Below are 26,400 nucleotides of genomic sequence, written 5' to 3'. Positions count from 1 at the left end.
TCAACCTTCCCCCCCCCCCCGATATGGTTGCTTTTCAGATCCTCTCTGAGAAATACTGTAATAGAAGGTCAGTTTTATTTCAAGTGGAACTTTGAAATACACATGATCTTCATTACAGATAGTTACTTGTTGTTCTGTTAGACATTTTGCTTTGAATTTAAAATAACACGCCCTGGAGCAACCTCCCTTCCCTCCAAGAATAACTGAATATGTTAGCTATAGATCTTTCCCACTGCTCCATAGGTAGTTACATTTCCAAGAAATTTGTCAGTTGACACATTAGAATGTACATGTCAGAAACCTTTAGGTTTAAGCCAAGTGTGTGATTTGGGGAGGCTATTTTAATGATCTTTGATGCACGTTCATAGTGTGTATGATCTGCTTTTCAGCACGCCTTCCTCCTTTATTCTTCTCTTTTCCAGTTCCTCTCTACAGAGAAAATCCGATACTCAAAATCAAAGGCAGTGATCTGCCTAGAATCTGGGCATATGGTTTTTTTTAAAAAAAATAAACGGAAAGGAGGAGCCATTATGATACATTCTGTCCTGCTTTTCAGCTCTGGTTTAAGGTTGTCAGCAGGTAATCTTCAGAACATCAGAGTACGCTCTTTTGAATACTTTAGTCTGTTCTGTGTCCCAACCTTTACCATTCTTCTCCAGCCCCCACTGACCCTGTCAGCAGCAGACGACCCTGAAGAATGATACAGAAGCCCCAGAGGTAAACTCCCCTAAGATCTGTCTCTTCTGCTTCTTTCTTTTGACTCACTAAAAAAGGAGTCCCTGTCCCATCTTTCCTCTCTTCTGTACTTGTCTTCTTTGTGGAAAGAAAGCACTTTGGCTGAGCCCTTCTTCAGTCTGGTCCTCCCTATTGTTCTTCTCTGTTTGTTCTTTTCTCCCCTCCCATGTTCCACTCTATTTTCTTTTCTATGTGCACATCCCACTTTTTCCTCAACCCTTTGTAATATGTCTCTGATCCCTCCCTTACCACGCTTTTGAACATGTTTTACATAAGCTCACCTTCAACCACTGAATTACCAAGCCAGTAGCTCCTTATTTCCTTTGGTGTCTTTGCTGCGTATGGCACTGCTGACCTGCCTTGACTTTTAGAACATAACTCCCTCCTCATTCTTGTGTTTCTCTAATGGCTCCCTTTTTAGACCTACTTGACAGAGCATCTTCACTTTCCAGTCTCCTAAAATGTTAGTGTTGCTAAAGTTTCCAGTTTTAAAGGTTAAATGAAATAAGGCATATAAAGTACTTAGCACTATATATGGTATATAGTAAAAATTGTGGGACCACTGCCTTGCTAAGCTATGGTGTGGCCATGTGCTCTTTGAGCTATGGTCAGGCCATGTTTTCTTAAGCGTTGGCCCCCTCCCCTAGCTTGGGGAGGTAAATCTCTTTTTCTCTCAATTTTACTTTCTAAATGAACTATATTTTCTAACCTAAAAAAAAATTGTGCAATAAATGTTGGGATGATGATGACGGTAACAATAACTTCATTATTTTCTTCCCATTTCATGTAGTCTCCTCAGATGAGCTCACCCACTCACAGTGCCTCAATTCCCATATATAAATTGAAGACTCTTAAATTTGAAGACCCTTATCTCCAGAGTTTGAGACCTCTTTCAAAACGCATACCTTCAACTCCTTATCAGACATTTTCTGACTAATATTACATAAACTTGATACCTTTTATGTGTTTATTAAGGTGCTTACCACATTATAATTTTGGGTTAACATGTTGAACTCTTCCACTACCAGTGAGTGGGTCTCCAATATCTTCACTTCCAGTAGTCTACATGTATAGCATATTCCTGTCAGAATCAGGGTGTATAGGGTGGGCTGTGATATCTGGCCCTTAAAATCTGTAGAGTATTTTCTTTCTTTCTTTCTTTCTTTTTTGAGTTGGAGTCTCACTCTGTCGCCCAGACTGGAGTGCAGTGGCACACTCCTGGTCACCGCAGCCTCGACCTGCTGGGCTCCGGCGATCCTTCCCCCTCAGCCTTCCAAGTAGCTGGAACTACAGGCTTGTGCTACCACACCTGGCTAATTTTTGATTTATTGTAGAGATGAGGTCTCGCCAAGTTGCCCAGGCGGGTCTCGAACCCGCAGGCTCAGGCAATCCACTCACCTCAGCCTCCCAAAGCACTGGAATTACAGTCTGTGCCACCGAGCCCGGTTTGTAGAGTATTTTCATAAGGACATATACCTTCTCTGGCCCCACTTTACTAGGAACCTGATTAGTACTTCCCTAAGAGTAGGGATTATTTTACTTATCTCTATATTTCTAGCACCGGGCATGGTGACTGGTATGTGGCGAGGGCTTCTGAATAAATTAACGAATGAAATTAGGACTAGTTTATAGGTGTTCTCAAACTCTCTTGTGTGCAGAAAAATAAAGCTGGATTTGGGATTTAAAAAATGAATAAAATAACATACTATGAATCCTAATCCAGTTAGTTTAATTATGAGTTAATTAACCCATACAATTGGTCTTAAACAATAACTTTATTACTTTATAAAGCCCTAGTCCCCCTTCTCCCTACACATGGGCATCTTCTATGAGTCTATTGGTAGTGAATGGGCTACCAGTTTCTGCATATAGGGCAGGTTACCCTATATAGACAATCCTGAGTATGTGTAAAAAATATTCCTAATACTTTGCAGGCAGTATATAAACACTCTGAGTGGTTTTCTTTTTTGGAAATCATCAATTCTTTTTTGGCAATTTCTTGTAGTAATAGAATATGCTGGATGCTCACTCATAAAATAACTTGTTGCATATTTTAAAAATCTAGAAAATAGCCATTCTCAGGTATATTAGTGAGGATTATTGGTGCTAAATGATACTATTTTAATAGACCTATTTTTTTTGTATGAAACATTTAATTTATTGGCTTTTTGAGGAATTAGATGCATCACCACTGTATTACAACTGAGCCATTCATCTTGTAGCTTCATCAACGTTAACTGGTTTGCTTTCATGACACTGCTGAGGAATCAGTTCTTTCTGCTGAGGTTCAAGAGAAAGGCCATTTGAGAAGAGTGCTAGTTCTTTTTGTATATTTACAAGCTCTGTATTCACTCTGTTAACTTTTTCTTCATTTATAATATTTCTCTTTTTAAGATCAGTGGTAACTGGTTTTGCTTTGTTTTTAGGTTTAAAGTGTTTTTGGCCGGCCATCTGAAGTACACTTATAATCCTGGTCTGCTGCTCTAGGAATTTGTTCTTGGCCATTGTATTTGGCACCCACATTCAGCTTCTTAAGCTCCAGCTGAAAATTAAGCCAAGCCAAAGACAAATGTGTCAACAACCAGTAAAACGTTGTGTTGAGCAGCAACTTGATTGGGTGTGGTGGCTCACACCTGCAATCCTAGCACTTTGGGGGGCTGAGGTGGGAGGACTGCCTGAGTCCAAGAGTTTGAGATCAGCCTGGCCAATGTAGCTAAATCTCATTTCTACAAAAAAAAAAAAAAATTAGCTGGGTTTGGTGGTGTGTGCCTGTAGTCCTAGCTGCTCAGGAGGCTGAAATGGAAGGATCACCTTAGCCCAGGAGGTCAAGGCTGTGGTGAGCTATGATCATGCCACTGCACACCAGCGTGGGCAACAGAATGAGACCCTACTCAAAAAAACAAACAAACAAAAAAAACAACTTTTCTGGCTTCTGAAAATAAAGACAGTTTCTCTTCAGTCTTGATGTATGGGTATACGCAACAGAGTTTCCAGACCATTGGGCTGTTAATAAATAAAAATATTTTTAAATGATAATTTCATTCACTGAAAAATATACAGTGAGCAGGCACTGTAGAGAAGAAAGAGAGTCCCTGTCTTCCAGGAGCTTAATGGGAGCCACAGATTAATAAACCAAGGATGGGAAGGGCATTTCCAGAGAGAGATAATAGCACATGTAAAGGTACAGAAGCCAGAGATAGTTCAGTTCTTCCCACAAGTAGTTCCATGTGGCTAGAAGACAGAGAGCAGTTGTGGGAGCTAGGATGCTGAGGTTGGAGAGGGAGAAAAGGTAAGACCTGCCATGCTAAAATAGCCTTATTTTCCATACTAAGAGACTTGAATTTTATTCAGCAGGCAGTGAAGAATAATGGTAAGAGGAGAGGACTGGTGGGGAATAGAATTAGAGGTAGGCAAATGAACTGTAGGTTATGAAAGTCCAACTAAGAAATGAAGAAGGCTTTACTAAGGGCAGTGAAGATGAGGATGATTTTCTCTTTAAGACTACTTTTAAGTAAATTGTTTATGATGATCCTTGGTATTGATTTCTTCATGCTTCTTGTGTTTAGGGTTTGCTGAACTTCTTGGATCTATGAGTTTATAATTTTCATCAAATTTAAAAATTTTTTTCTCATTATTTCCTCAAATATTTTTTGTGTACTCTCCCCTATCCTTTGGGATCTCTAATTACCCATATTTTAGGCCCCCTGACGTTGTCCCACAGATGGACTTATTTGTTTCTAAGTCTTTTTTCTCTATGTACTTCATTTTGTATTGTTTCTACTGCTATGTCTCCAAGTTCTTTAGTCTTTTCTTTTTAAAAAATTTTTATTTATTTATTTGAGTTGGAGTCTCACTCTGTTGCCCAGGCTGGAGTACAGTGACACACTCATGGGCACCCCAGCAAGCTCCAGTCATCCTTCTGCCTCAGCCTTCCAAGTAGTTGGAACTGTATGTGCATGCTACCACGCCTGGCTAATTTTTGATTTCTTGTAGAGATGAGGTCTCAACAAGTTGCCTGGGCTGGTCTCGAACCCATGGGCTCAGGCAATCTACTTGCCTCAGCCTCCCAAAGTGCTGGGATTACAGGCTGAGCCACTGAGCCCAGCCTATACTTATTTTTTAATTTATTTTTTAGACAGGGTCTTGCTATGCTGTCCAGGCTGGTCTCAAACTGCTGGTCTTTAATGATATGCCTGCCTCAGTTTCCCAAAATGCTGGTACTGTAGATGTGTGACACTGCACCTGGCCTCTTTAGTCTTTTCTATGTCAATATCTAATTTGCTGTTAATCTCATCCGGTGTATTTTTCATTTCTAGAAGTTAGATTTCAGTCTTTAAAAATAACTTCCAATCTCTACTTAACATTTTCAACATTTCCTTTAGCTTCTTGAGCTTATGGAATACAATTAATACATTTTTAATGTCTTTGTTCACTAACTTTATCTTCTGTGTAATTCTTTTTTTTTTTAAGTTGGAGTCTCACTCTGTCGCCCAGATTGGAGTGCAGTGGCATGCTCCCGCAGCCTTGACCTGCTGGGCTCCAGCGATCCTTCTGCCTCAGCCTTCCAAGTAGCCGGAACTACAGTGTGCGCTACCACACCTGGCTAATTTTTTTTATTTATTGTAGAGACAAGGTCTCACCAAATTGCCCAGGTGGGTCTCGAATGGGCTCAGGCAATTCACTCACCTCGGCCTCCCAAAGTGCGGGATTACAGGATGAGCCACTGAGCCTGATCTTCTGTGTAATTTTTTTTTTTTTTTTTTTTGAGTTGTAGTCTCACTCTGTCACCCAGACTGGAGTGCAGTGGCCACTCCCGGCCACTGCAGCCTCGGCCTGCTGGGTTCTGGCAATCCTTCTGCCTCAGCCTTACAAGTAGCTGGAACTACAGACATGCGCTACCACGCCCGGCTAATTTTTGATTTATTGTAGAGATGAGGTCTCGCCAAGTTGCCCAGGCGGGTCTCAAACCCACAGGCTCAGGCAATCCACTCACCTCATTCTCCCAAAGCGCTGGGATTACAGGCTGAGCCACTGAGCCTGGCTCTGTGTAATTCTTGATCTGGTTCTATTGATTAATTTTTCTTCTCATTGTTGTTCATGTTTTCCTGCTACTTTGCAGGCCTGGCAACTTTTCTTGAATGCCACACATTGTAAATTTTACTTTGCTGGGGTTGGTACTCTGAAGATTGTTCCTTCTGCTCTTTTCTGGTGGTACTTTCTCCAGCCTCAGGTAGTCTTCTCAAATTTCTGTTGTGGTTATATTCATTTCAGAAGATGAACTGGAGGATAGGAAACATGGGTAAAAGCCCATGAAGTGAGTATGTTTAATCTAAATTCCTCATACTGTTAGGCTAATAGAATTGGGTCTGGCTAGGATTCTATTAGATCTTCAGATAATAGAGTCATGCTCTAAAAAGACTGAAGAAAAAAAAAAGATCAAACCTAAAGGTCAGGTAACAGACAATAATGGGAGGGGTCAAACTCAACCCATAAATAAACACCAAGGGAGTGTCTGGATTGTTCTCTTTACTCTGGAGTTCTTTCCTTATTTGCACCAGTCAGGTGCTAATTTTTTTTCCAGGTCTAAAACATTTACCTCCTAAATCTAAAGGTGAGGACATTGTCAACTTTAATCTTTTCGTAAGGTACCAATTTGATTTCCATATCTCACTGAGTCAGAGAAGCCTGGGAAAAGATTTTCCCTGTACAAGTGAAAAGTTATTTGCAACTAAAACATTACAGCTAAGCCCATATTTTTGGTAACTTGTCAGGGATAAATTGCATTGACAACTATGAGAGTATGATTCCTTAATTTGGAACTTTTTATTTAAGGATGAAAATATGGGAAAATGTAAGCTGTTCCTGGAATATGATGAATATACCTTTCAAATCAACAAAACCTTTCAGATACATCTTTCTTTACATTAAAGAACAAATAGTTAACCTCAGCACATTTTTAAAAAGTGTCTAATGGCAGAAGCTCCAAGTTATCCTGTATGCCATCTACTATACATAACCCTAAAGTAGCCAGATTCCAGCAAGCCTGAAGGGACAAGTCAAGACAGTTTTGAAGAAAAGAAAAATCCAAGCTTTCTATTGGGCCTTCTTTTTTGAGACTGTGTTTGTCTTTAATGCCTGTCTGACTTGATTGTAGAAGGAAGGAGGAAGTTGTAAATAGTTCAGTGTTACCCTATAGGAGGTATAAAAACACTTGACAAATACATTTCCTACCTTGAAGATCAGCTGCTCTCTCCTCAGACATTTTTTAGTCAAAGTGAATTTCTACATATGTTTAAAGAGTTGCAGCTTTTCTTCGAGGGAGAAGAAAACTGGTACCAGATTCCAGACAGAAAAAGTTTAAATCTTATAGAATTGAATACATCAGAGAAAGAAATATGGACTGCACTTTGAAGTGTTCTATTTCTAGAACTTCCACTTGATTAGAAACTTTATACCATCCAAATGTCTCTTCCAAAGCATATGTCTCTGAGAAAGAAGGGAGACAGCACAAAGATAGTTTTCTGACAGTAATTCTCAGATGTGAACTGCCCTGAATGATGAAGTACAGACCCTCTGTCAAGTCCCAGGACAATCATGCTCTGAGTTTTCTTGACACATGCTTTCATGCAGTTTTAGTAAAAGAAGCTAAGTGTAGGAATAAGTGACAAAATTCCATTCTTTCTACTACTACCTCTCTTCTTGTACAAAATGACATTATTCCCTCTACTCACATAAAATTTGTATACAGGTTGTGACGAATTCTAGTTTAAGGCTAGAATAATTAAAATATAACTGGGTTTAAGTTTTTTGGGGGGGTTTTTTTGAGTTGGAGTCTCACTTTGTCACCCAGGCTTGAGTGCAGTGGCACACTCAGAGCTACCACAGCCTCGACCAGCTGGGCTCAGGTAATCCTTCCACTTCAGCCTTTCAAGCAGTTGGAACTACAGGCATGTGCTACCATGCTTGGCTAACTTTTCTTGATTTATTGTAGAGACAAGGCCTCACCAAGTTGCATAGGCTGGTCTTGAAGCCCTGGGCTCAGGCAATCCTCTCTGTTCTACCTCCCAAAGTGCTAGGATTATAGGCATGAGCCATCGCATCTGACTTGGTTTTTGTTTTAATGTATTTATACGAATATTTCAATTAATATGATGATAAGAACAACAAAGTATATGTAGCTCTGTGCTTCTGGGTGATATAAAGAAGCATTTTTAGAAAAAAATTGTAAAGAAAGCTTGAAAAGAGACTGAATATGATATGAGCAGATAGCCACATTGTATGACAGGTAAGGAAATGGCTAGTTTGGACATTTTTTGGAGGCAGATTTCAAAGTGGTACAATGGTAGTTGAGGTTAAGAGGCTCTAAGGTGAGTATTTTAAACCCAGATGTTGGGAATAGCCACAGAATAAAGCCTGGAAATTGCTACTTCTACTATGACTAGAAGAGTTACATGTTGGAATTCTGGTCTGGGCTAGGAGTGGACAAGGAACTTATCTGGAAATAACTGTAAAACATGATCTGTGTGTGAACTCATGCTAAGCTAAAGTAATAGGACTGTGTTCATAATTAGTTGCCTGTGAGTTTACTAATATTGCTATAAGGAAAATTAATTCATTCCAACAAGGCCCTTTAAAAAAAAATCTCCTTACTATTAGTCTAGGTAATTTAGGTGGCAAAGGGCTATTGTTACAGGATATCAGCTAAGAAGGATTATGATATTAATAATCATTAAAAGTTGCCAGGCTCACGTCTGTAATCCCAGCACTTTGGGAGGTAGAGGTGAGAGGACTGTCTGAGTCCAGGAGTTCAAGATCAGCCTGGGCAACTTGGCGAGAGCTTGTCTCTACAATAAAATTTAAAAATTGTCCAGGTGTGGTGGCACATGCTTATAGTTCCAGCTACTTGGAAGGCTGAGGTGGAAGCATCGCCTGAGTTCAGCAGGTCGAGGCTGCAGGAGGAAGCTGTGAGAGTGCTACTGTACTCAAGCCTGGACAAAAGATTGAGATTGTGACTAAAAAATGAAAAATAAAAACAATAAAAAAAATTTAAAAATAATTAAATGTTAATTAAAATAGTACCAAGTAAAAACCTGGGAAAGGTGGTCAGAGGAAAGTAAAGCTTTTTTCACCCCTTGAAAGCGTGGCTAGCCGTTGTCTAGAGGCTACCCTTCATGCCAGAAAAAGGAAAGAAGACTGCAGATAAAAAGAAGACTGGAAAGACACACATTCCTCTGATCCCACTGGTCCTCGGGAACAAGCTTAGCAGGTTCTACCCTGGAAAGAAGATGAATAAGGGATTGTATAGTTTGACTTTCTGATTTATTATATTTTTAAGCATTTGATCTCACTATTAGAGAAAAAAGCTACAAAGTTACAAAAGGTGGCTGAAATGCAAAAATTAAAGGAAGCAACATTAAATGTAGGTCCTCCGTTGGTCATCAAGTGTGAAGTTTTGTAGGCAATATCCACCATTCCAGTTTTGTTGAAGAAGGCTGGGTATGAAGAAAGCTGGTGGTTCTTTAGAATCTAAATGTAAAGAAGAGATCAGAAAAAGTGGGTGCCTCATCATCTATCTATAAGAGTGTTTAAAACTCATCAGCTGGGGGTTTTCAAGGCCTTCCATAAATTTGTGTCAATCCCTCCAACCTTACTTCCCTTTATTACCCAGTCTATACTAGTGATAAGTAATTTGTGACCCATTAGCTTCCCAGTCTAATTTATTTTATTTTATTTATTTTAATCGCTTTAGGAGTACAAATAGTTTTTGGTTACATGGAAGCATTGTATACTAGCAATGAAATCTGGGCTTTAAGTGTGCTCACCATTTCCACCTGTGCACATTGCACCCAATAGGTGATTTTTCATCCTTCCCACCATCACCCTTCTGAGTCTCCAATGTTTATTATACCATTCTCTGTGCCTCTGCCAATCTTCTCTGTGCCTCTGCCCACTTATCAGTGAGACTATGTGGTGTTTGGTTTTTTCTTCCTGTGTTAGTTCACTTAGGACAATGTTCTCCAATTCCATCCAAGTTCCTGCAAAAGACATTATTTCATTCTTTTTCATGGCTGAATAGTATTTCATACACACACACACACACACACACACACACACACACACGTATATACAAATATATATATACATATATATATAACATTTTCATTATCTACTACCGATCAGTTGATGGGCATTTAGGATGATTCCACATCTTTGTAGTGTGAAATGTGCTGCGATGAACATGCAAGTTCAGATGTCTTTTTTGTATAATGACCTTTGTTCCTTAGGGTAGATAACTTAGTAGTGAGATTGCTGAATCAAATGGTAGATCTACTTTTAGTTCTTTGATTTCTGTAGAGGTTGTACTAATTTATACCCCCAACAACAGCTTTTCTCTGCAACCACGTCAGCATCTATTGTTTATTTATTTATTTATTTTTTGAGTTGGAGTCTCACTCTGTCACCCAGACTGGAGTGCAGTGGCACGCTCCCGGCCACTGCAGCCTCGACCTGCTGGGCACTAGCGATCCTTCCACCTCTGCCTTCCAAGTAGCTGGAACTACAGGCGTGCACTACCATGCCCAGCTAATTTTTGATTTATTGTAGAGATGAGGTCTTGTCAAGTTGCCCAGGTGGGTCTCGAACCCACGGGCTCCGGCAATCCACTCACCTTGGCCTCCCAAAGCACTGGGATTACAGGCTGAGCCACCGAGCCTGGTCTTTGCCCACTTTTTAATGAGGTTATTCGCTTTATTCTTGCTGATTTGTCTGAGTTCTTTGTAGATTCTGGATAGTAGTCCTTTGTTAGATGTATAGTTTGAATATCTTTTCCCATTCTGTAGGTTGCCTATTTGCTCTGTTAATTTTTTCTTTTGCTACACAGAAGCTTTTTAGTTTAATTAAATCCTGCCTATTTATTTCTATTTTTGTAACATTTGCTTTTGGGGTTTTAGCTGTCAATTATTTGCCTAGACCGATGTCCAGAAGAGATTTTCCTAGGTTTTCCTTTAGGATTTTTATAGTCTCAGATCTGACATTTAAGTCTTTAATCCATCTTGAGTTAATTTTTGAATATGGGGAGAGAGAGGGACCAAGTTTCATTTTTCTCCATGTAGCTATCCAATTTTCCCAGCACCATTTGTTGAATAGAATTTCATTTCCCAGTGTATATTTTTGACTGCTTTGTCAAAGATCAGTTGGTTGTAGATATTGGAGTTTATTTCTGGGTTCTCTATTCTATTCCATTGGTTCTTGTGTCTGCTCTTGTACCAGTACCACGCTGCTTTGGTATAGCTTTGTATAATTTAAAGTCAGGTAATGTGATGCTTACAATTTTGTTCTTTTTTGCTTAGGATTGTTTTGTCTATTTTGGCTTTTTTTTTTTGGTTCCATATGAATTTTAGGAAAGTTTTTTCTAAATCTATGAAAAATGACATTGGTAGTTGATAGGGATTGCATTGAATCTGTAGATTACTTTGGGTAATATGGTCATTTTAACAATGTTGATTCTGCCAATCCATGAGCATGGAATATTTTTCCATTTGTGTCCTTTATAATTTTTTTTCCTCAGAGTTTTGTAGTTCTCCTTGTAGAGATCTTTCACCTCCTTGGTTAAATGTATTCCTAGGTAGTTTAGCTTTTTGGTTGCTATTTTAAATGGAATTAAGTTATTGATTTGATTCTCAGCTTGGTCACAATGGGTGTATAGCAGTGCTTCTGATTTATGTGTGTTGATTTTTATGCTGCAACTTTACCAAATTAATTTATCAAGTCTAGGAGTCTTTTGGAGGGATCTTAAAAATTCTCTAGGCATAAGATTATATCAGTGGCATACCGAGACAGTTTGATTTCTTCTTTTCCAATCTGGATATGCTTTATTTCTTTCTTCTTGTCTGAATCATCTGGTTAAGATTTCCAATGCTACGTTGAATAGGAGTGGTAAAAGTGGGCATCCTTTCCTTGTTCCAGTTCTGAGGGGGAATGCATTGAACTTTTCTCTGCCCATGATGTCAATAGCTGTGGGTTTGTAGTATATGGCTTTTATTTTTTTCAGAAATGTTTCCTCTATGCCTATTTTGCTAAGAGTTTTTATCTTGAAGGGATACTGGATTTTATCAAATGCTTTTTCTATATCTATTATATGACTTTTATTTTTAATTCTGTTTACATGGTAGACCATAATTATAAATTTGTGAAGACTGAACCATCCGTGCATCCCTGGGATAAAACCCACTTGCTCATTGTGATTATTATTATTTTTAATGTGCTGTTCAATTCTGCTTACTAGTATTTTGTTGAGGATTTTTGTATCTATTTTGACCAGGGATATTGGTCTGTGGTTTTCTTTTCTTGTTGTATCTTTTCCTGGCTTTGGTATAATGGTGATAATGACTTCACAGAATGAGTTAATGAGAATTTCCTCTTCTTCAGGCTTTATGGAATAGTAAAATTGGTACCAGTTCTTTGAAAGTCTTGCAGAATTTAGTTGTGAGTTCATCAGGTTCTGAATTTTTTTTTTGGTTAAGAGATTTTAAATTACTGTTCCACTCTCATTACTCATTAATTGGTCTGATCAAGGTTTCTATTTCTTCCTAATTCAAGGTTGGGGACTTGCATGTTTCTAATAATTTATCCATTTACTCTGTATTGTCTAGTTTATGGAGAGTTGTTCATAATAATCTCAGATGATCTTTTGAATTTCCTTCATATTAGTTGTAATGTCTCCATTTTCATTTCTGATTGAGCTAATTTGAATCTTCTCTCTTCATTTTTTAATTAATTAGCTAGTAGCCTATTAATTTTGTTTATCTTTTCAAGGAAGAAACATTTTGTTTAATTGATCCTTTTTATTACTTTTGTTTCAATTTCATTTACTTCTGCTCTTATCTTCATTATTTCTTTTCTTCTGCTAGCTATGGGTTTTGTTTATTCATGTTTTTCTAGTTCCTTGAGGTGTGATGCTAAGTTGTCAATATGTGATCTTTCAGTTTTTTTTTTGAGTTGGAGTCTCACTCTGTCACCCAGACTGGAGTGCAGTGGTGTGCTCCCGGCCATCGCAGCCTTGAGCTGCTGGGCTCCAGCGATCCTTCTGCCTCAGCCTTCCAAGTAGCTGGAACTATAGGCGTGTGCTACCACGTCCTGCAAATTTTTGATTTATTGTAGAGACAAGGTCTCACCAAGTTGCCTGGGTGGGTCTTAAACCCGTGGGCTCAGGAAATCCACTCGCCTCAGCCTCCCAAAGTGCTGGTGTTACAGGCTGAGCTACTGAGCATGGCCTCAGTCTTATTTTTACTTTTTGAGTTGGAGTCTCACTCTGTTGCCCAGGCTGAAGTGCAGTGGCATGCACATAATTATAGCAGCCTTGACCTGCTGGGTTCTGGCGATCCTTCCACAGATGTGCACCACCATGCTTAGCTAATTTTAAAATTTTATTGTAGAGACAAGGTCTCATCATGTTGTCTAGGCTGGTCTCAAACCCCTGGGATCAGGTAATCCTCTAGCCTCAGCCTCCCAAAGTGCTGGGATTACAGGCTTGAGTCACTGTACCTGACTAAGTCTAATTTATACAGGCTTTAAGTGTTGTAAACTTTCCTCTGAGCACAGATTTGGCTGTGTCTCAGAGGTTTTGATAACTTGTTTCATTGTTGTAATTCATTTCAAGGAATTTTAAAATTTTCATCGTGATTTCATTATTGACCCAAAGATTATTCAGGAGCAGATTGTTTAACTTCCATGGTTTTGTTTGTTTGTTTGAGTTTTTTTGGAGTTAATTTCGAGAAGGTGCTTGATATAATTTTGATTTTTTGAATTTATTGAGACTTGTATTGTGGCCTATCATATGCTTTATTCTGGAGAATGTTCTATGTACTAGTGAGAAAATTGTATATTCTATAGTTTTGGGGTGGTATGTTCTGTAGATGTCTGTTAGGTCCATTTGCTGTAGCTTCTAGTTTAACTCCAATGTTTGTTTGTTGACTTTCTGCCTTGATGATCTCTCTAATACAGTCAGTGGAATGTTGAGGTCTCCCACTATTATTGTATTGTTGTCTATCTATATTCTTAGGTCTAGTATAATTTTTTTGAGTTAGGGCCTCATTCTGTTACCCAGGCTGGAGTGCCGTGGCACCACCATGGCTCACCACAGTCTCAACTCCCTAGGCTCAGGAATCTCGCATCAGCCTCCCAAGTAGCTGTGGCTATAGGCACACCTGTATACCCAGCTAATTTAAATTTTTTTGTAGAGACAAAGTCTTGCTATATTGCCTTAGCTAGTCTCAAACTCCTGGGCTCAAGCAATTCTCCCACCTCAGTCTCTCAAAGTGCTGGGATTATAGCTGTGAGCCACTGTACCTGGCCCTAGAATTTGGTTTATAGGCCAGGCGCGGTGGCTCACGCCTATAATCCCAGCACTTTGGGAGACAGGTGAGAGTATTGTCTGAGCCTGTGGATTCGAGACCAGCCTGGGCAACATAGTGAGACCTCATCTCTACAATAAATTAAAAAATTAGCCAGGCTTGGTAGTGCACACCTGTAGTTCTGGCTACTTGGAAAGCTGAGGCAGAAGGATCACCAGAGCCCAGCAGGTCGATGCTGGGGTGATCATGAGTGTGCCACTGCACTCTAGCCTAGGTGACAAAGTGAGACTCTAACTCAAAAAAAAAAAAAAAAAAAAAAAAAAAGCAAGCTGGAAGCTCTGGTGTTAAGTGCATATATATATCTATATTTTAAATTGTTATATTTTCTTATTGAACTGATCTTTTTATCATATAATAATCATCTTTTTTTACTGTTGCTAATTTAAATTCTGTTTTATCTGATATAAGAATGGCTACTCCTGCTCATTTTTGGTTTCCATCTACATGGAATAGTTTTTCCTATTCCTTTACCTTGAGTCTGTATGAGTCCTTCTGTGTTAAGTGGGTTTCTTGAAGGCAGCAGGTATCTGGATTTTTAAAAAAATGTATTCTGCCAATCCATATCTTTTTATTGGGGGCATTGAGACCATCTATATTCAGGGTTAATAATGATATGTAAGGCACTATTCCATTCACCATGCTGGTTTTTACCTGGTTGCTCTATTACTATTTTTTCTCTATTGTGTTGGTATTCTACAAGCCCTGAGAGCTTTATAATGTCCAGTGTTTTTCTGCTGGTGTATTTTGACCATTTGCTTCAATATTTAGAACTCCTTTGAGTATCTCCTGTAAAGTCCAACCAGTGGTGACAAATTCCCTCATTGTTTGCTGTCTGAGAAAGACTCTATTTCTCCTTCATTTATGAGACTTGGTTTTGTGGGATACAAAACTTTTGGTTGGATAACTTGTAGAAGATGGCAGCAGAGTCAGTCAGGCTATGCAAGTCCCAGTGTCAGTGAGTGAGTGTGTGGAAAATTTTGCATATATATCTGTGAATAAGTGGGTATGTAAGTGGCTGATGAGTGTAGACTTAGGAGCGAGTGGGCGAGGCTCTCCTGGTGGAGTGGCTCATATCACAGCTGCTCTGCTTGGACCCAGGCACTTCCTGAGGTGTAGAAGCCAAGTGCCGTGTTCTTAAAAGTCAGCAAATCACTTTCTGGGAAGAAGCTGCCAAGAGTGACTGCTGGTTCCAGGCTCTGCCTCACCACTGCAGCACCTGGCTGGACACTGGCAGTTGGAGCTGTGGAGGGAATATAGCAAAGGAGCCCAGAAGCAGAGTCCCACCAGAGAAGATGAAAGAGGCATCCTGCCACCATCTTGAAAACTGGGCAGGAGAGTGCTTCCAGCTTGCTCACCACAGAGTAACAGACCTGATCTCTGTGACTGGTGGATTAACTACTCAGGGAATATCCCAAAAGCACAAATTCCAGAGGGACAGGATGAGTGCAGAGTCTTAGGCATCCCACCTTCCCACCCTGATTCAGCCATGGGACAAAGGGTGTGACCAGAAAAGGATGAGGAAGACCCCTAAAGAGATCAACAATGAGTCTGGGGCTGACCCAACCCCCTCCTCCCCAGCAATCCTCTGGGGACAAACCCAGGCAGAGTGTGGGCATAAATAAGACTCAAGAAAGACAAGATACAACACTGAAAGAACTTGTAAGAGATTTTGGCCATAACAAATCTCATCCAGGAAATAAATAACAAGATGACAAGCATAGAAAGCAAAATTAATTAAGCAGAAGAATCTCAGAACTTGAAGACCAAAACATGGAACTAACCCAATCTGTAAAAAACATAGAAAGAAAACAGAAATAAAGAACAAAGCCTCCAAGAGACATGCAGTTATATCAAGAGGCTGAACCTATGCCAGATTGGTATCTCAGAATAAGAAAGGAAAAGGGACAACACCTTGCAGCAAGGATTCCAGGAAATTATCCAAGAAAACTTAACCCATCTCACCAGAGCTGTGACCATCTAAACACAAGAGTTACAGAGAACCCCTGCAAGATATCAAATGAGAAGACCAAACCCTAGACACATAGTAATTTGCCTAACAAAGTAGGTACAAAATAAAAAATCCTAAAGGTAGCAAAAGTGAAAGGTCAGACTACCTACTGGGGAAAACCAACAAGAATAGCAGCAGACCTTTATCAGCAAAAACACTACCCGCTAGAAGGGACTGGAGTCCAATATTCAAAGTCCTCAAAAATAAACAATTTCAACCAATTATTTCCTACCCAACCAAGCTCAGCTTCTTCAGCTATGGAGAATTAAAATTCTTTCCAGACATCCAATCCCTAAGAGATTATACAGTTTCCATACCAGCTGTACAGGAGATGCTTAAAAAGGTATTAAGCACAGAAGAAAGAAAAAAAAAAAAAAAGAATGATCACACACTTCCCAAGAGAACAGGAGAACATAGAATCAACAAAGAATACACTGTGATCACAAACTTGAAAACACACACATACATCAACCCAAAAGTTAAAAGAAAAAAAACAAAAAATGTTTTAAGAACCTCATGATGAGGGTAAACAATCACATTTCAATAATCAGCCTGAACATGAATAGACTAAATCTATCACTGAAAAGATAAGAGAATGGCAAACTGGATAAAAAATCATGACTCAATAATTTGCTGCATCGAGGAAACACATCTCACCACAAGGGACACACACAGACTCAAAGTTAGAGAATGGAAAACAAGTTTTCAGGTGAATGGATCATAAAAGAAGGCAGGAGTCACGATCTTAATATCAGACAAAACAACTGCTAAGCTATCAAAGATACAAAGGGACACTATATAATGATAAAAGTTTCAATCCATCAAGAGGAAATATCCATACTAAACATACATGCACCCAACACAGGAGCATCAATGTTTATAAAGCAACTACTAAGTAAACTAAAAAAAGATATTGACTCTAACACTATTATAGCTGGGGACTTAAATACCCCGCTCACATCCCTACATAGATCATCGAGGCAAAAAATCAATAAAGAGATCCAAAACCTCAACTTGGCACTTGACCAAATGGACTTAAGAGATACCTATAGAACATCTCACCCAACAACCACAGAACTACATTCTACTCATCACCACATGGAACATACTTCCAAGATCAATCACATCCTCAGTCATAAATCAAGCACAAACAAATTTCATAAGATCAAACACTGCCATGCACCTTCTCAGACCACAGTGCAATAAAAATAAATACCATCACCTACAAAATTCCCCCAAAGCCCACAAAGACATAGACACTAAACAGCATGTTGCTGAATGACTACTGAGTCAACACAGAAACCAAAACAGAGATTAAAAGATTCCTGGAAACAAATGAAAACAAAGAAACATCTTACCAAAACCTCTGGGATGCCATGAAAACAGTTCCAACAGAGGAATTTATATCTCTATGAACACACATCAAGAAAATGGAAAGATCACAAGTTAACCACCTAGCAAATCACCTTGGAAAGACAAGACCACTAAAACCCTAACTGCAGCAGAAGAATCCAGAACACCAAAGGAAAAGTCCAAATATGGGACATAGAAGACAAAAATATCATAGAAAAAAATCAACAAAAAAAAAAACTGGTTCTTGGAAAGAATAAACAAGATTGAAGGACTCCTAGTCAGAATGACCAAGAAAAACAGAAAAAAACCCCGAAATAAACACAATCAGAAATGCAAAAGATAAATCACAACTGACCCCGAAGAAATACCAAAGGTTATCAGAGATTACTATGAACACCTGTATGGAAAAAAACTTGAGAACCTTAATGAAATGGAGGACTTCCTGACATCACACAACCACCCAAGGATGAAACAAGAAGACAATGAAACACTAAATAGACCAATAACGACCCAGGAAATTGACTCCATCATAAGATCACTACCTCCAAAAAAAGCCCTGGACCAGACGACTTTCCAGTAGAAGTCTATAAAACATAAAAGGAAGGGTTGATATCAATCCTATTGAAAGTATTCCAGGCAATTGAGAAAGATGGAATTCTCCCCAAATCATTTTATGGAGCTAACTTCACACTGATACCCAAACTGTGTAAAGATCTAACAAAAAAAGAGAACTACAAGCCAATATCCCTAATGAACATACATGTAAAAATTCTCAACAATATTCTAGCAAATTGAATTCAACAACATATCTCAAAAATCATCCATGGGCCAGGATCAGTGGCTCAGCCTGTAATCCCAGCACTCTGAGAGGCCAAGGCGAGAGGATTGCCTGAGTCTGTGGATTCTAGATCAGTCCAGGCAACTTGGCAAGACCTCGTCTCTACAACAAATCAAAAATTAGCTGGGCGTGGTAGTGCATACCTGTAGTTCCAGCTACTTGGAAGGCTGAGGCGGAAGGATCACTGAAACCCAGCAGGTCGACACTTGGGGTGGTTGTGAGTGAGACTCCAACTCAAAAAAAAAAAAGTCATCCACCACGACCAAGGAGGCTTCTGCCCTGGGATACAGGGCTGGTTCAACATCACCAAGACCGTAAATGTATTTAAATACATCAACAGATGTAAAAACAAGAACCACATGATTATATTATTAGATGCAGATGAAGCTTTTGATAAAATCCAGCTTCCCTTCCTGATAAAAACCCATGAATACCTAGGCATAGAAGGAACATGTCTCAAAATAGTAAGTACCATCTATGATAAACCCATGGCCAGCATATTGCTAAATGGACAGAAACTGGGAGCATTTCCCCCCCAAACTGGAATAAGACAAGACTGCCCACTCTCACTCCTCCTGTTAAACATTGTGTTGGAAGTACTAGTTAGAGCAATTAGACAAGAGAAGGAAATCAGGGGTATTCAAATAGGAAAAGAAGAAGTTAAGTTATCTCTCTTTGCTGACAATATGATTCTATACCTTGAAAATTCAAGAGAACCTGTCAAAAACCTCCTTGCATTGATAAAGGACTTTGGCAAAGACTTGGGATACAAAATAAATGTACAAAATACAGTTGCATTCTTATACACCAACAACAAACAGGCAGAGAACCAAATAAAAAGCACAATCCCATTCAATAGCCACACAAAATAAAGAAATACCTCGACATCTTCCCAACTAGTAAGTGAAAGACCTTTACAATGAAAACTGCAAAACACTGCTCAAAGAAATCTAAGAAGAAACAAACAAATGGAAAAATATTCCATGAACTTGGATAGGAAGAATCAACATTGTTAAGATGTCCATCCTATAAAAGGCAACCTACAGATTCAATGCAATACCCATTAAATTACCAACATCATTCTTCTCAGACCTGGAAATGACGATACAGAAATTCATATGGAAACATAAACGACCATGAATAGCCAAAATAACCCTTAACAAAAGAAAAAAAAGAGGGAGGAATTACATTGCCAGACTTTAAGCTTTACTATAAGGCTACAATAATCAAAACAACTGGTATTGGTACAAGAACAGGCATATGGGCCAATGGAACAGGGTAGAGATTCCAGAAGCAAAACCTCAATTTCCAACCAACTCATCTTCGACAAAGCCTCACCACCACCCACTGGGGAGAGGAGAACCTATTCAGTAAATGGTGCTGGGAAAACTGGCTGACCACATGCAGGATATTGAAACAGGACCCCTATTTATCATCATACACAAACATCAACTCTAAATGGATCAAAGACCTAACTGTAAAACCTCAAACTATAAGAATCTTAGAAAATGCAGGAGACACCTTACATAAATCAGAGCAGGCAACCAATTCCTGATCAAAACCCCAGATGTCCATGCCATAAGAGATAAGATAGACAAGTGGGACCTCATTAAACTGAAAAACTTCCGCAAAGCAAAAGAAACCATCAAGAGAGTGGAGAGACGGCCGACAGAATGGCAAAAAATATTTGCTAAAGGCATAACATCCAGGATCTACAAGGAACTCAAATGTGCTGAAAGGAAAAAAAAAAAACAGTCCCATTGAAAAGTGGGCAAAAGGCCAGGCGTGGTGGCTCAAGCCTATAATCCCAGTACTTTGGGAAGTCGAGGCGAGAGGATTCCCTGAGCCCACAGGTTCGAGAACAGCCTGGGCAACACATTAAGACCTCGTCTCTTCAATAAATCAAAAAATTAGCTTGGTATGGTAGCACATGCCTGTAGTTCCACCTGTTTGTAAGGCTGAGGTGGAAGGATCGCCTGAGCCCAACAGATAGAAGCTGCGGTGGCCATGAGTGTGCCACTGCACTCCAGCCTGGGTGACAGAGTGAGACTCCAACTCAAAAAAAAAAAAAAAAAAAGCCGGGCTCGGTGGCTCAGCCTGTAAGCCCGCACTTTGGGAGGCCGAGGTGAGTGAATTGCCTGAACCTGCGGGTTCAAGACCCACCTGGGCAACTTGGCGAGACCTCATGTCTACAATAAATCAAGAAATTAGCCGGGCGTGGTAGCACACCTGTAATTCTGGCTACTTGGAAGGCTGAGACGGAAGGATCGCCGGAGCCCAGCAGGTCAAGGCTGCAGTGGCCGCTCCCGGCCACTGCACTCCAGTCTGGGCAACAGAGTGAGACTCCAACTCAAAAAAAAAAAAAAGAAAAGAAAAGTGGACAAAAGACATGAATATACACTTCTCAAAAAAAGATATACAGGCAGCCAACAGACACATAAAAAATTGCTCAGTCTCACTAATCATCAGAGAAATGCAAATCAAAACCACATTGAGATACCACCTACCCCCAGTAAGAACGGCCATTATTAGTAAAACAACAACAACAGATGTTGGTGAGGATGAAGAGAAAGGGGAATGCTTCTACACTGCTGGTGGGTATGCAAACTAGTTCAACCTCTGTGGAAAACAGTATGGTGATTTCTAAAAGAACTAGAAATTGACCTTCCATACAACCCAGCAATCCCCTTTCTGGGAATACACCTGGAGGAACTCAAATCATTCTACAAAAAAAGATACCTGAATACTCATGTCTATTACAGCACTATTTACAATAACAAAAACATGGAACCAACCATGCTGCCCATGGAAACTGGACTGGATAAAAAAATGTGGTTGCTGGGCTCCATGGCTCACCCTGTAGTCACAGCACTTTGGGAGGCCAAGGTGAGTAGATTGCCTGAGCTTGTGGGTTCAAGACTAGCCTGTGCAACTCTGTGAGACCTTAACAATAAATAAAAAATTAACTTGTAGTTCCAGCTACTTGGAAGAGTGAGGTGGAAGGATCGCCAGAGCCCAGCAGGTCAACTGGGGTGGCCGTGAGCATGCCACTGCATTCCAGCTTGGGTGACGGAGTGAGACTCCAACTAAAAAAAAAAAAATGTGGTACATATACACAATGGACTATTACACAGCCATAAAGAAGGACAAACATATGGGCTTCACAGTAACTTGGATGGATTTAGAGTCTATAATACTTAGTAATCTATCACAGAAACAAAGAACAAAGTATCACATGTTCTCACTCATAAGCAGACACTGAACATTTACCATAATACTATAAGAAAGGGATTGGCAATAGCAGGATACTGCTGAGGTGAAGGTGGGGACACAACATCAATAATGGTACCTCATCTCAAACCAGGTGAAAAGGAGGCCCAAACTTTACCTGTAAGATGTCCACTTGTATATCTAATCCTGAATTATACCCCACATCTTTAAAATAAAATCCAAAAAACACATCAAAAAGCCAAAATCCTTGGTTAAGTCTTACTCTGTTTGAAGACATTGAAGACAGGGCCCCAGTCAATTCTGGCTTGTAGGGTTTCTGCTGAGAAGATGCCTGTTAATCTGAATGGTTTACCCTTCTAAGTTACTTGATAATTTTGTCTCACTGCTCTTAACATTCTTTCCTTCACATTAACTTTGCATAACTTGATGTCTATATGCTTTGGGTAAGACTTTGCAATGAATCTTCTGGGGTTTCTTTGGGCTTTTTGTATCTGGATATGTAAATCACTGGCAAGGCCAGGGAAGTTTTCTTCAATTATTCCCTCAAATAGGTTTTCCAAATCTGCTATTTTCTCTTCTTCCCCAGGAGCACATATGATTCTTAGGTTTGGATGTTTTACATAATACCACATTTCTTGGAGACTTTTCTCTGTTCTCTTGATTCTTTTTTCTTTATTGTTGTCTGATTGTGTTAATTCTAAAGTCTTGTTTTCAAGTTCTGAGATCTTTTCTTCTACTGGTTCTAGACTACAGTTAAAACTTTCCATTGCATTTTGTACTTCCCTAAATGAGCCAGTCGTTTCCAGAAGTTTAACTTGGTTCTTTTTTTAAGCTGTCTAATCTCTTTGGAGAATGTTTCATTCATGTCCTGAATTGTTTGTTTGTTTGTTTTTTCTTATATTGGTTTTCAACCTTTTTCTTCAATCTCAGTGAGCAATTTTATAATCAACCTTCTGAATTCTATCTCTGGAATTTTGGAGGTTTAATCTTGGCTAGGATCCATTGCTGAAGAGTTAGTGTGGTATTGGGGGGTGTTAAAGAACTCCGTTTTTTCATCTTGTCAGAATTATGTTTCTGCTTCCTTCTCATTTGGGTAGACTTTTTAAAATTTGAGGTTGGCAAGGAGCTGATGTAGGGACCGTAGGATTCCCTTGGTAATATATAGCCTTGGTGTGGTGAGCTTCTCAATTGCCAGCTGTGGTGGTGCTGTGCTGGGTACCTGTACAGGTTCAAGGCAACCTGAGCGGCCAGAGTGGCTTGGATAATGGTATTTAGTTGGGGTCTAGGACCAAACTTTCCCCAAAGCTGAGGTATTATATTAGATGTAATGGGCTATACCAGTTGACCTCCAGTCAGCAGGTGGTGCTTCTGGGAGACAGCCAGCTGCAATGGTAGCTGTGGGCTTTCTGTTTGGCTTGCATTGCTTCAAGTAAGTGCCCAGCGTACCTAAGTGATTGGTGGGGCTGTGGGAACTACCCAAGTTCTCAGTCTATTTTGAGTCTTCAAGAGGGGTGCAGGGGGCAAGTGCTCTCCACTTGTGTGCACTATTGGCCACCCCAGTGGGGATAAAGCAGGGATTCCTGGCCACTGGGGTGGCCAATAGTGCACAACAGTGCTGCCTGGCATAATGTACAATCTACACAAAAGAGTTTACCTGGGGAGTGAAAGGTTGCTGGGCCAATGAGTCCCACCCAGTTCCCCAGCCTTAGCCTCAGGTAGTGTGCATTCGAATGGAAAAGTGCAGCTGGCCCTAGATCTTCTCACAGGAGCTCACTCCAGCCAGAAACTGTGCAGTGAGTCTGTTCCAGTGAGTCTGACCATTCCTTCCATGCTGGCTAGAAAGCAGCTGCCAGACAGGGTTTAGTTCCTGGGATATGGTGGTTGGAACTGCTCAGGACTTTTTTAATGCACCATTCCATGTGGGTTTTGGCAGAACATGGCTATGAGTATGGCAATTTCCCATGAGGGACTGGAGTCCTGTGAGGCTCAAGGGGCTTTTCAAGTTCATAGCAGGAGCACAGAACTCTTGAATTCCCCTCACTCACCTCCCCCACTGTGTCTGGAGGTTGCTCATGGTTTGTGCAGTGATGCAGACAAGTCTGGCTAGTTTCAACCCAGATTGATCTACTTTCCTCTTTTTTGCACTCTGTGGATATTATCGCTTTTTTGGCGAGTTGTGGGGCATGCTGCTGGTCCTGTTCCTCTCTGAGTGCTGAAGAATCTCTATTTTGGTTTAATCTGTGGGAGAAATACACTGTAGCAGCATCAGTCTAACTTTAGATGCAGACTTTCAATTGTAAGGGTCCTAAGAACTTATTTAATTTGCTGTGAGGAAAACTTCCCTGTCTTATTCTAGCTTGATATATTTATTTTATCAAAACTTGACCATCCTTTTGTGAAAGTGTAGGCTTCACAAAGGCAGAGACTATATCTATCTGGCTCACTATGTATCTTCAGTACTCAACACAGTGTCTGACATATAATAGACACTCAATAAATATTTATTGAATGAGCAAATAAAAGAATTCCCTAAAGCACTGGAAGACTATAGGATTGGGATGGCCAGAGAGTGAGTAGGGGATAGTAGAAGTATACTAGAAAGACAGAATAAGAAAAAAGGCTGAGGCAATCTTAAAGTTAATACATTCTGAGGCCTAAGGGTGAACCAGCTTTATGGATATTTGTTTACAGAGAAAATGGTCAGAGCTAAGAAAGGAGCAGAACTAGAACAGTATTAAAAGAGGAAAAACATGGCAGGAACTTGAAGGGTAGATTAAGTTGGATGACTCTAGAACCAGGGAACTAAGGAGGAGAGCCTGGCATAATCAGTGGCTATGAGAATGGACCAGGGGTAGCTCATTAGAGGGACACTGCAGAGGTGGAATCTATTGATCTTACAAATGACAGAAGAGTCAAGTTGAAGGTGTCTCTAAAGTGCCTGGTCTAGGAAATTACCACAGGAACCAGACACATCACCAACTCACCAGAAAATCTCACAAAATTAAAAAAAAAACAACAAAACTATGGTGGGGTGTCAAGAAAATCCAAACAATTAAATTTTAAACACCCTATCTATGAGGGCATACCCAAGAAAGTTGAAATATGCTGGATCTTTAAGTGTGATTTCCTCTCCAATCCATTTGTCCTCACCAAGAACAGAGTTAAGCCTGGCCTCATGGGTAGCTCTCTTTCAACTGTTAGCAGTTGTTTCAGCCTTGACTATACCCAAGGCACTTAGCAATTAGTGTAAACTATAAGGACATGAGGAACAAGAGAAGAATCTTTTTTACTGAGCTTTACCTTGCATAGACTCCTGAGATCTGCCACACAAGCCTGTTTGATGAACTCTACAATGAACTCTTTCCTGTCTCAGGGCTATAAGCCTGTCATTTCCTCTGCCTGAACTATTATCCAGTTCTTCTCAGAACTAAGTCTTTCTCAGCCTTAAGGTTTCAGCTTAAAAGTCATTTCCTAAAGAATTCCACATCTGAGAAATTTGAGTGAGGTATATAATTAATTAAAATACAAATCATTATGTGTAATAACAAACCCAAGTCAAAATTTCCGAGAATCATTTCTCGTAAACAACAGTATTACTAATAATGAATTGACATTGACCAGGCATACACATAAATGATATTAAAAAGAACATTCCTCAAGGGACATGAATGAGAAATGAGACATGAACGCAAAGTCTGAAATAGGAGACATTTGGGAAAAGTCTTTGTTTTTCCTTTTCTAGTTTATTTTCTAATTTTGGCTTTTGTTTTTATATTCCCTCTTATGACTCTCTCTTATCTCCTTTCTTCTTCTTTTGTCTATTTGCTTCCTTCCCTTTGTTTTAGTGATATTAAACATGCTCCTCCAATCTAGCATTTATTGAATCAAACCACATTTTTTCCTTTCCTGGCAATTGAATCCAAATAACCTAGAGAAGAGTCATGTTTTTCTTAGATGTTGATACAAATACTACCCAACCAACTCCTATGACCTGGGATCCCTCCTAGAAGAAAGAGGTACTCTAGGGCTCACAACCAGAACTCGTAATTGGCAACTCAGTGAATCATAACCACTATTATTCTCTGTAACAAATATCTGCTTCTCACTCCTATCTACAGACACAGAAGTATCTTTTGAGGGTACCAAGTGCAATGAATAAATAACAAGTATACAGCTCTTTAAAAATACTTTTTTTTTTTTTGAGTTGGTGTCTTACTCTGTCTCCTAGGCTGGAATGCAGTGGCATGCTCGTGGTTCACTGCAGCCTCGACCTCTTCAGCCCAGGTGATCCTTCTGTCTCAGCCTCTCAAGTAGCTGGGACTACAGACATGTGCCACCATACCCAGCTAATTAAAAAAAAATTTTTTATAGAGAAAAGGTCTCACTTTGTTGCTCAGGCTGGTCTCGAATTCCTGGGCTCAAGCAATCCTCCTGCTTCGACCTCCCAAGGTTGAAGGATTACAGATGTGAGTTACCATGCCCGACTGAAAAATACTTCTCTTATCTTCTTGGGAGGTTGAGGCAGGAGGAACACTTAAGCCCAAGAGTTTGAGGCTGCAGTGACCTATGATCATGCCACCGCACTCCATTCTGGGCGACAGAGTGAGAATCTATCTCTAAAAAATAAAATAAAATTACTTTCCATTCATAATCACATTTAATTCTTTTAACAAGTCTACAAACCTGTGTGGCAGATGTTATTATCATCCCCATTTTATGTATTGAATACTGAAGCTCAGAGAGTCAAAATAGGCCGGGCTCGGGGGCTCAGCCTGTAATCCCAGCACTTTGGGAGGCTGAGGCGAGAGGATTGCCTGAGCCTG

At 39.8% G+C, this 26,400-nt stretch overlaps 1 protein-coding gene across 2 annotated transcripts; it reads right to left on the bottom strand.

Moving 5' to 3' along the window:
• Positions 1-2,868: 2,868 nt before the first annotated feature.
• On the bottom strand, positions 2,869-3,242 carry LOC103270078 (uncharacterized protein C8orf59 homolog). Of its 2 annotated transcripts, XM_021717393.1 has the most exons (2): positions 3,122-3,240; positions 2,947-3,004 (listed from the first exon to the last, which is right to left on the bottom strand). In XM_021717393.1, the coding sequence occupies exons 1-2, from the start codon at positions 3,238-3,240 to the stop codon at positions 2,947-2,949; spliced, it is 177 nt and encodes a 58-aa protein (XP_021573068.1). The 2 variants fall into 2 exon arrangements, with proteins under 2 accessions (XP_008065813.1, XP_021573068.1); XM_008067622.1 differs by having other exon boundaries at positions 2,869-3,242.
• Positions 3,243-26,400: the final 23,158 nt, after the last annotated feature.

Source organism: Carlito syrichta, unplaced genomic scaffold (assembly GCF_000164805.1).
Source record: "Carlito syrichta isolate Samal-C Ts95f unplaced genomic scaffold, Tarsius_syrichta-2.0.1 Scaffold309724, whole genome shotgun sequence".
Taxonomy (NCBI): Eukaryota; Metazoa; Chordata; class Mammalia; order Primates; family Tarsiidae; genus Carlito; species Carlito syrichta.
The sequence above is the reverse complement of the archived record's forward strand: the minus strand, read 5'-3'. Positions and strand labels throughout refer to the sequence as shown.

Bases quoted from the DNA above. Each gene is read 5' to 3' on its own strand.
- LOC103270078 (XM_008067622.1), bottom strand. From the start codon at position 3,240: ATGGCCAAGAACAAATTCCTAGAGCAGCAGACCAGGATTATAAGTGTA.